Source organism: Lupinus angustifolius, chromosome LG17, assembly GCF_001865875.1.
Source record: "Lupinus angustifolius cultivar Tanjil chromosome LG17, LupAngTanjil_v1.0, whole genome shotgun sequence".
Classification (NCBI taxonomy): domain Eukaryota; kingdom Viridiplantae; phylum Streptophyta; class Magnoliopsida; order Fabales; family Fabaceae; genus Lupinus; species Lupinus angustifolius.
In genome coordinates this window covers 9,230,984-9,242,534 of record NC_032025.1, presented here as the reverse complement: position 1 = coordinate 9,242,534, position 11,551 = coordinate 9,230,984, and the positions used below count along the sequence as shown (strand labels likewise).

Sequence of the window (11,551 nt, the reverse complement as noted above, 5' to 3'; positions counted from 1 at the left end):
ACCAAAACTCAATTTTGCTAACGAGATACCTAACACACCCTAAAAAACTCAACAAAATTCTAAAGAAACTAAGGGGATATGATGTATGATATTTACACTCAAAGTTATGTCTGCCTATAAAGGATAAATAAAGCCCACATTTATTTTATTATGTCATGAATACATACCATAAGAGTAAAGAAGAATACATCACGGTATAGTAAAGATGAAGAGCAAAAGTACCTTATGGAGTTATTGAATATATCAAACTCCAGGGTTGGCACTGCAAAGTATACACTGGTTTGACGAATATGGTTGCTTCTTTATCAATCACACATGAATGCCTCTCATCTAATTTGGATTTTTATCATATATGTGAACCCATCCTTGTTTCTCCTTGAAATGGACAGCTTTAGAATATATAATAATTCAATCACATTATCCAAGTTATTTCAATTTGCATAATAGCAATGATCCTAAAATCACAATGCATCACTATCCACAACCAATACGTTTTGCCTAAGTTGATTCCTTGAAAACTAATGGTATATTATCAGGTTTCATTTATGTACACAAATACATTACAACAGAATTGATTTACTCCTTCTAGTTTTAACTAGTAAAATATCACCTCAACATATGCATAGTCAATTTAATCTCAACATCAATCTAACATATCCAGGATTAGAAAAAGTGAAAAATTAGGGATTTCAACATATTTGGGGAAACAATAGAAGATTTAGAAAAAGTGAAATTAAAGGTTTAGGATTAATGATTATAGTAGGAGAGCCAAATAATTTGGGTTTTTTATTCAAAATTAAAGAAAATCAAACCTTAGAAGAAGCTTTGATTTGAGTTGGTGAAATTGCCAATATCTTTGAAGAAGATTTTCATCCACGGTAACATCGACATTGATGACTGAATAATGAGTGAAATCAATATAATCGGTTCAAGCTTTCATCAATTACACCGAATAATGAGAGAAATTGCTTGAATGAAAGAGATGTTAAGGAATGAGAGAAAAACAGTGAGAGTGAGAGAGAAAGTGAATGGGAGAAAGAGAGCTGGTGAAAGAAAAGGGAATGAGAATAGGAAGGGAAAAAAATGGATGTAGTGGGGATTAAATATGATTATCTAGATAAAAGTAAATGAACCACTAAACTAAGAGCTGAACACATGTTAATTTTTGCGTGTTTTAGATATGTTAACTACGGTTTTACAAATGTAGCACCTATAGCGTGGCTATTCTGCTTATTTTTTGTAGTGATATTCGATATACAATAATTCCAAACAATATACTAGTTGATTCTGATATTGAAAAGATAGCAAAAAAACTTCGGAAGCAAACAAAATTCATAGGTGTGCATCAAGTATCTTGAGACCACAACCGTAAGAAAACGAAAACATAGCTTGCTCTAATTCTTCAAACATAAAATTATGAGTTTTATATATTATCAATATATCATTTATTTTTAATTATTATTGATTTCTAAAAAAATAAAAAATTATATATTATCCTATTAATTTTCTTACCCATAAGAAACTGACATATGTCATAAAGTTATACTTTATTTTCTAATGATTGATTAAAAAGTTACATGTGTTATTTTCTCGTGGACAAGAGAATTAGTAGGAGAATATATTATTACTAAAAAATAATACAAATGAATAGTAATGATATAATAAGTGTATATAAATATTTACATTCATAATATATATATTACACTGTTTGTTAAATTCAACAAAACCAATTTGGTAGCCTTCACAATGAAGAATCGTATAATCACATCAAAAAAATTATTGAGTATTGTGATAATTCTAAAGTCTAATGGGATAATTGAAGATGTTGTTTTCTTAAGGCTCTTTCCTTTCTCTAAAGTAGAGCCCGAAATTGGTTGAATTCTGATCCAACTGGAATTATCACTACTTGGGAGACTATTCTTAATTTGGTGTACTTCTTCATTTGTAGTTGAATTTATCACGTCCTTATCTTATCCTAGTTACTAAACAAACCCTTATGATAAGTTGACTGATATTAGGAATTTAGGATGATGAATTTATCTTGATCCAATAATGGTGAACAAGATAATGGATTGTAAAGAAGAGAAATAGTTTTACGAATTACAAGTATTTTGTAATAATAAGCTACACATTTCAATTGTTTCAACTTAAGGGTCAATTTGGTACTTATTAAGTTACATTTGAGACACTCTGATATTAACAATTATGATAGTTGTACATAATGCTAACCTCATAATAGCGAAAACAATAACATAATTTCACTTGTCATAATATTCATATTTTAGTTTCCTCCCCATCACTAGTCTTCCCTTCTCTGTACTTTTTTGGTATGTTTTGATTTCTTTTCTGTCTTCTATTTGAAATTATGTGGTAACACCGAGCATCATAATTACTTTGGAGACATCAAAGTCATATCAAATCACAATAGATTTGAGAATATTTTTTAATTACTAAAATTTTACACTGCAGCCATATTTCATAATATTATGAGTGTTAGTAGCAGTTACGATGGCAGCCGCAATGATAATTTATAAATATTTTGTCTTCTAATCTATTAATTGAGAGCTAGATTACATGTCCTATTTGCTATTCTTATCCTATTACAAAGTGATATATTCAGTTAGAAATTAAAGATATCCTTTAATTGGATGATCTTGCCGTGCTGGAAGCGTGGAACATTTAGTCAAATGTCTCATTTCTTGTTAGTACAAGAAATATTATTGTTATTATATTGAAAATTATAACTCTTCCAGCTTCCACACTAAGAAACTAAAGAAAACAATAGAGGATAAAAAAGCAATATTAATGTTATAGTTGAGGTACTAAACACTAAATGCCAAAGAACAAGTCTAAAACATCAACAACCTCTCATTGTTCATGGAATTTTTGTTTCCTCATTTTGTTTCATCTCTTTCTCTGGTTCTAATTTTGTGTGAACCTCTTCATCATCCCAAGTTTTTATATCTTGAGTACCCCCATAAGCCCAACTACATATGAAGAAATACACCAAATTAACAACACCTAGAATAAAAAGGATGGCATAATAGTAATCATAACGCCCTTGGTTGAGATTTGATGATAGCCAACTAAAATTCCCTGATCCTCTCTTTGTTGTATCCTTTATGATCTTAACAATGAGACTAGCCAAAAGATTTCCCATACCTGAGCCAAGGCTAAAAAGTCCAACAGCAATGCTAGACATAGTTTTAGGAAAGTGAGAGTAATAGAACTCTATTTGTCCAATAGCATTAAAACCCTCAGCTAAACCTAGTAAACAATATTGTGGTGCAAGCCACATAGCAGACATGTTCACAACCCCTTTAGGGTTGTTTATAAACCCTTCTCTTATTGCTTCATTTCTTCTCTTCCTCTCTACAAAAACTGCTACTAGACATGCAAAACAAGATATTACTAACCCTATTCCCATTCTTTGCTTAAGTGTAAGTCCTCCTTTTTTGGTGCACTTTGATAATGCAGGAACTATGATTCTGTCATAGATAGCAACCCATATACTAAGAGTGAGCATTATAAACACAGTGAAGCTTGTTGGTGGTAACTCTAGATTGAAAATATGCTTGTCCATGGTGCTAGCTTGGACCACTGAAAATGATACTTGGCCTAATGTTGTGGAAAGTATGATACCAGTGGAACATATAGGAAGGACTTTGATTATTACTTTCAACTCTTCTACTTGTCTCACTGTACATAAACTCCATGGGTCATTGGGCATTCCATAAGTGTCCAAGTCTATGTCTCTATTCTTGATTATGCAAGCCTTGTTCAAGTACCTAGGAAGAATCAAATATTGAATTAATTAATATACATTAAAATTAGTAAGACTAGTACGTAATAGGATTCTTTCACCCATTGCTTTCACAATTTTAGTTCAAGTGATAAACAAATTAATTTCAAAGAAGCAATTCCAACAAGGTTAAAATTTCTCTCATAATAGGTCAAAGTAGTGGTAATTAATAGAATAATAAACATGGTAATTAATAGAAGGAAAATTTCCATCTATTCTTTTTATACAAAGGCAAATTTTCATATCATACTAGTTTTCCCTTCATATTTTACACTTACTTAGAAATTAGAATCAATGATTAAAAGTTCTTTAATTTGAAAAAACTCAAAAAGTTTAGATCATAAAATAAGTGTGGAAATTGATGCTTTAAAAATATATTATTGGAAACAAAAAAAGGAAGTTCTCTTATTTCTTAAGCATGCTTTGAATGTGAAAATAGTGGAATATCTATACACTGATAGTATAAATATTTATATATAATCACTATATTATCTACATTCATTTGAATTACTTTAATATAGAATCAAGATGAATGATAAATAATGCAGCGATAATGTAAAAATCTCTTACACTGTCAATGTGTAAATCTTTTTCTGGAGTATAGGAATATCGATCTCCCAATCACAATGTTAGAGTAGTTGAAAAATTATTCATTCTTTTTTAGTATGAGTGGTAATATATAGGAATGTAGATGATATGTTACATTTTTAGTATTGTTTTTATGTCTCAATTCAATTAAAAAATAATACATATACTAAAAATCATACAAATAGAAAGAAAATTATATGTTACTAGAGAAAGAAAATATTAGATGGTAAATAAATATGACAAAACAGTACCTTGCTTTATCAGTTGGTTCAATAAGATTAGACCCATTGTGGATATACCAAGAGTCAGAATTCTTTGGAGGCAGGTCTAAGTGTCTGTTTTTCCATGCTGCCACAATCACTTGAGCAATACCAATGAGTAAACTCTTATTTGGTTTCACTTTCACATACATGAAAGAACCAAAGAAAAACATAATAGTAGAAAATGACATAAGTCCAACAGGAATACCAAAACCCACAACCCAACCTAATTTAATTTGAATATATACTATGAATACACCTGAAATCATTATGGAAAGGCCAACTGAAACATAATACCAATTGAAAAAACTCTTCATGATCTTTTCATTTTGTGGGTTTTCAGGGTTGTTGATTTGATCAGCACCAAAGGCTAAGGAACATGGCCTAATGCCACCAGCTCCTAAAGCCATTAGAGCAAGGGATGAGAAAAGAAATAACATTTGAGGTCCTGTGGGACTTGCACAAGGTTCTTCATACATTTTGCAAGGTGGAGGCCTTGCATTCCTAACGATCGAAGTAAGCCATAACAAAATTAATCCCTGTAATGGAAGGTAAAACAAAAAAAACATTTAAGAAATTAGATCATTTATCTTCCTAGTAAAAAAAGTTACTCTAAACCTTTCAAGAAATTTGAGTTAACTTAATTACATGAAATGATCATATCCTCTCTAATAATAGAGTATGCAACATTGGATGGATGAAGATAGTAATACATGTCATTCAATTTTTTTTAAAAGGGTATATTTTAAATTATTTTTAAGTGTTTTTTTATTTATAAATCATGAAACTCACTAAGCTCAATTACATGTTGTGCTTATCTTGTTTCAAAAGTCCCTTGAGAAGTTATCCTTCATATGGGTTAGGGGTGAGAATGGGTCGACTTGGGTCAAGTAGGACTTGTCCTTTACCCGATCCTAAATGTTGATCGAGTCATTTTTTGTACCTGAACCCGACCCTAGACTCGAAGCGAACCTGACCCTAAATGTTAACCAGGACAAATTTTGAATATTCATCTGACCCTAGACCTAATTAAATATAATACATACTTATTTTAGATAAAGTATTCTGAATATTATTTATTATTATGAATATATAATTTGACATATAAAATGATATATGTATAAACATTGTTAATCATATACATATGATAAAAACATTAGAGAATCAATGATATTTTCGACCAAAAAGATGTCATTACTTTGTATATAATTGAATACAGACACATACAAACATGATGAGTGAATAACCATGAGACGAGTCCGAGCCAGGTCATGTTTGTCCCCTCCTCGACCCTAAATACTAATTGAGTCCAATTTTTAAACTTAAATTTGGTCTTAGACCCGATGAGACCTAACCTTATTCAGACCCTTTATAATCTGGCCAAGTCAGATAAGCAGGTAGGGTCTGCTCACCTCTAATGTGGGTGATTATAATGATAACATAAACCTTTTGAGTTTGGTATGATTTTTTTATTTTTTTAAATTAAATATTTTAAAAAACTTTCGCCTCTCATATTCCGTCCAGTATCGAAAACGAATCCATTTCTTAGAAATCTTCTCATTCATCATGAGGAATCATTAAGTGTTGTAAAAGCAATAAAAACCTCTTATCTTTCACTCTATGCAATTAAAGCTTTTTGGAGCATTGCGGTCTCTCACTTTCTCTATATATTATTTTAATACAATTGTTATTTCTCTTGCTATATGTTGAGGAGTTATAGTATTAGCTTACAAGAAGGTCGATGATTGTGCCCCATGCAATAACACGAAATCTTCCAAGGCAAGAATCAGAAAGGAAAGCACCAAATATTGGCATAAAATTGGAGAACGCGTTCCACAGAAATATTACTATAGCTGCTGATGAAGGTTCCAAATGATACTCATTAAGTAGATACAAAATCATATTTATATGGAGCCCTACATTTGCAACCTTTTCAAAAGTTTCGTTTGCTGAAAGAAATAGGAGAAAAAGTTAGAAATCACAAGTCATAATCTGCTTAGAACATCTAATATATACTTTAGTACAACACAATATTATACCTAACCAAACCCCATGAATAATTTTAATACAATATATTCACATGTTGAAAAGTTCGGTGAAAATCGTCGTGGAATATAACGTCTATATGTAAAGAAAGGATAATATTTCAATTTTACTTAAAAATCAAAGTAGGGACATGAAATATAAAAAATAACGATACAAAGAAGGTAGATTTATAAATATTTTACACAATATATACACAATTTTACACAATATTACCTAAACAAAACTCCTTAGATTTTTATTATTTTTAATGTATCGTTAAAAGCCATGTATACAAAGAACATAAAAATTGAACGATACAAATAATGAAACGCGTAAAGAAAAGGGTCATGACCTATGATAAAGGGCATGGTTCTTAAACCACCCTTCTTCCTTGTACGTTGTTGGGTGGCTTTCTTTTGTTCCATTGAAATCTCCATTTTTCTTCTGCTAAACGCATGGAAAATTTATACATAAAACAAAACTGAAGTTAACTACTACAAAATAAGGTAGAGATTTGTTTTAAAGAAATAAGGGTGGACCACAAAAGCTCTTGTTTTCTACCCAACCTATGTATGAACATAAACCATATCCCCAAACTTGTCCCAATTTCCTGTTTCAGCTAATAAAAAATTGGCATATAAATAAAATGAAAATTTTAAAATATAAAAGTTAAATTTTTTATAATATTTGTTAAAATCTGATTGGACCGAATAATGAACTTCAGGATATGTAATCCATGTTCCTCTCACCTTGTCACAGCTCGGTGCTGGTTGGCGGTTCTTCTTGTTACTATCTAATAATTTGTCGCATTAAACAGATTCTATCCACTGCTATAAGCATAAATAAGAAAGTAGAAAATATTGAAAGAAACTAGTACTACTTGGTGCAAGAAACCTCCCTTTTCCATAAATTCTAGTAGTTAAACTTTCATATCAGTAGTGGACATGTTTTTTTTATCCATTTCTTTTCATCTTAACTATTTCTAGAATTATCTGGCTTTTCAAATCATAAAGAGACACGCACTGAAATGGTGTCACATATATCAAAGATAACCATACATATTATTTTCTTACCAATTGTACTGGATGAATTTATTTGAGAAGCTTTTAACACCCTCTCACAGTTTCATGAATATGGGCATGCTACTTAGAAAGAACACATCAATTTGTAAGAAAGGGAAGAATGCAAACTAAACTTCTGAAAAGAAAAATGATATCTCACACCCTTTTTATTATAATATAACTTTTCAAACATACTTTATAATCATTAATCGTTACTCAGTATTATTTTTAGAATAAAAATCTCTTGATCAAAAGCTATGGAATACATGTTGGAAGGATATGGGAGAAGTGTGGTGAAAATAACGTTGTTTTTCAGAAGACTCTACGTGAAATTCATTTCACACTGCTATGGCGTGTGCGTTTCTAGATGTTAAATGTGCTTTTCTAGTTGTTCAAATTGCAAAGTAGCACAATGCTCGTGTCATTTACGGTGTGAACATGCATAAAGCTCATAAAACAAGATTAACAAGTTTTGACAGTCCCAAGGTCCTGAAGAATGAACAATAAAAAATAAATATTCTGGGAGCCACTAGAATAATGCAATAAAGGTGTTCTCTATGTTTGTTTTTTAGAAGGAGAACATGAAAAACCAATTTTAAGGAACAATGATTAATATGTTTATAAAGAAAAAATATGTTTATGAGTCAATTAAGGATAAGAAACGTATTAGCTACTTCATACCGCCCGTTATGAAGCGGTACTTAAATCAATAATATGAATATTCATTTAATACATTAATTTTACTCTTACACGTTATTAAACAAAAACAAAGACCAAAAACATAATTTTATTTTTTTGTGTCTGATAGGGAAATATCTACTCATATATATTTCTAGCTAGAATAGAAGAATCAAGGCTACATAGTTCTTCTGTGAAATAGTTGATTGATTGATATATTTTTACTTTTAATATAAAGTTAACAAAATAAAATAAGCGATAAGACATTAGGCTTATAGTAGAGCTACCATACCTTGTATTATTATTATGACAAAATAAAGTAGTGGAACAAGGCATTCGGCCTATACTGAAACTATTTTATGTTCCTTACAAAATTATTAAGAAAAATATAACAAGATAAATTAGTATGATAAGACACAATGTCTATTGTGAAGCTACTTTACCTTGCTTTTATTATTATGCTAAAAAAAATGTACCATGATAAGACACTCAACCTATAGTGGAACTACTTTCACCTTGCTTTCAAAATTATTTAAAAACTAACAAGATAAAGTAGTGCGATAAGACACAAGACCTATAGTGGAGCTACCTCATCTTGCTTTTATTAGGATGACAAAATAAAGTAGTGCAACAAGACATTCAGTATATAGTGAAACTACTTTCCCTTGATTATAAAATTATTAAGAAAATTTTAATAAGATAAAATAGTGCGGTAATGTACAAGATTTATAGTAGAACTACCTCACATTTCTTTTAAATTATTATAACAAAATAAAGTAGTGTGACAAAATACTTGATCTATAGTGAAACTACTTTATATTTCTTTTAAATTATTAAAAAAATATAACAAGATAAAGTTGTGCGACAAACATTCAACCTATAGTGGAATTGTCACACCTTGCTTCTAAATTATTATAATAACATAAAGTGAAAATGTACAAGTCCTATAGTAGAACTACTTTATATCATTTTAAAATTATTAAAGAAATATAACAAGATAAAATATCACGAAAATGCACAAGTCCTATAGTGGAATTACCTCATATTGCATTTGAACTATTATAATAACATAAAGTAACCCGACAAGATAGTTGACCCATAGTGAGACTACTTTACAATATTTTTTAAAATTATTAAAAATATAACAAAATAAAGTAATGCGACAAGACATAACACATATAGTGGAGTTACCTTATCTTATTACAAAAGTTTTAGTTATTTTATTTTTCCCCTTTATTGTATTTTCAAGCCATATATACTTTTTATTTAAAAATTAAAAAAAGACTGGAAAAATAAAACAACATGATAAAAAGCATAAAAATAAAAAAAATAACTTAGACACAACAAGAATAAAAATAAAAAACAGAAAACATATAATAAAAAAAGATGGCATGTGGTCATAGACAATCACAACACAACTACTGAATTGGTCGAAGGTGGCAGTTTGGGTAACCAATAACAAGGCAATGGATAAAACAAAGGCAACTCGACGAGGAACAAGTCCTCCCCTACATGGCACCTGGTGACACCACATCTTCTGGGCCATTGCTTGTTCCTCAACGTGAAGGCCAGGACAAAAAATGTGACCCTTCTATGGTGGGTGCAAGTCACCGGTTCACTACAAGTTGCTAGACATAATAATGACTTTATAAGACTGAGATTACAACTAAGAGAGGAATGAATTAGTTGATTAGAAATTATGACCACTTTTTCTGCAAAATGAAGAGTTAAAGTGCAGCGGATAATATTGCAGAAAATAAACAATAATAAATCAAAGAGGTAAGGGAGAAGAGAGTACACAAGGATTTTATACTGGTTCATTTCTTGTTCACCGAAGGCTACGTCCAGTACTCTTGCAGCACAAGAGATTTTCTACTAAATATTATGAGTTGTAATTACAATATCTCACCCTGAGATCTCTGTGTACCTTACACACTCACTAATACTTATACCCTTGGAAAATACATTTCCAAGTAACTCTATCCCATTTTTATTCACACCTTGTGAAAGAAAGTTATTACAATGAATGAAGAATTTGAATGATGGCTTTGGATTGCCTTTGCAAGCATGAAATATAATAACCCTTGCAATCCAATCAACTCTTTTGTATACTTAGTAATAATGCTCTTTAAGTTTATAAAACTTTGAAACAGCAACTCTAAAAATGACTTTGAAAGTTTGAGTGCAAGTTGCTTAAAAGTGCAGAAAATTATTTCAGAAAACTGTAGTAAAGTTGTGAGAAAAGAATGAAAGAGTTATGAAAGAGTTGATCAAAAGGTTGTTTTCATTGTGAGTTCTAATGCCTTTAAATAGGCTTTCCAATAAGCCATTATGCCTTTATGAAAAAGTAGAAATTGTTTGGAATGAAGGCAATTTGTTTGGGATGAAAACCCTTGAGTTTCAAATCTGAAAAACTGATGTAACAGCTCTTAGCAACCGATTACAGCATTGAGTATTCGATTACTCAAATGTTCTGTCCAACAGTGAATTAAAATTCACTTAGAGTAATTGGTTACTCAAATTTGCGTAATCGGTTACTCCAATTCAAATATTGTTGGATAACTGATTCTCCTTCATGTAACCTGTTACTCAAATTTCAATAACATGTTACACAATATTTTGAAATATGTTTTCATTTAAAACTTGAAGTGTTTCAATTCCTTTTAAAATATTTTGAGCATTACTACTTTAGTATATTAAAGAGTATAGGATAGAAGTACCTATTTAGACTTAGACTAATTATCTTGAAGCTTTAATCTTCTTGGTCTTCATAAGTTATCTTCCTTTGATTCTTTTTGTTGATGTTGGTGTCTTCATCAAAATCTTGCCAAGGTCAGGAGCAAAGATCTTCTTCACAATCTCCCCCTTTTTGATGATGACAAACCAAGATCTTCTTGACAGTGTAGTTTTATTGAGAGCATCATACTTTGAGATATTTTGAAGTTTGACTTGAGTATGCTCCCCTCCCCCTTTATTTTAGAGTAATGTGCCTGCAATAATTTTACAGAAAATATACTTCCCCCACCTTTTCTCCCCCTTTGACTTCATTAAAAAGTAGAAAAGTAAAGAGATTCCATCATAATATGTATAGCATACATACACTTATATAATCAAGATATATCAATATGATATCATAT

The 11,551-nt window shown here is 30.4% G+C and overlaps 1 protein-coding gene and 1 long non-coding RNA gene across 2 annotated transcripts; both read right to left on the bottom strand.

The window, feature by feature from the left end:
- Window positions 397-1,013, bottom strand: LOC109331068. Its single transcript, XR_002105739.1, has 2 exons — window positions 813-1,013; window positions 397-648 (listed from the first exon to the last, which is right to left on the bottom strand). It is a non-coding gene; the product is annotated as an uncharacterized LOC109331068 (long non-coding RNA).
- On the bottom strand, window positions 2,839-7,767 carry LOC109330609 (protein NRT1/ PTR FAMILY 1.1-like). The gene is made up of 5 exons (XM_019564857.1): window positions 7,749-7,767; window positions 7,028-7,119; window positions 6,382-6,599; window positions 4,642-5,189; window positions 2,839-3,788 (listed from the first exon to the last, which is right to left on the bottom strand). The coding sequence occupies exons 2-5, from the start codon at window positions 7,110-7,112 to the stop codon at window positions 2,876-2,878; spliced, it is 1,764 nt and encodes a 587-aa protein (XP_019420402.1). The 5' UTR covers window positions 7,113-7,119; window positions 7,749-7,767; the 3' UTR covers window positions 2,839-2,875.

Coding starts and splice junctions, on each gene's coding strand:
- LOC109330609 (XM_019564857.1), bottom strand. CDS start 7,112: ATGGAGATTTCAATGGAACAAAAGAAAGCCACCCAACAACGTACAAGG. Junction 5,190..6,381: donor GCACAATCATCGACCTTCTT/GTAAGCTAATAC, acceptor CTTCCATTACAG/GGATTAATTTTGTTATGGCT. Junction 3,789..4,641: donor GAACCAACTGATAAAGCAAG/GTACTGTTTTGT, acceptor GATTCTTCCTAG/GTACTTGAACAAGGCTTGCA.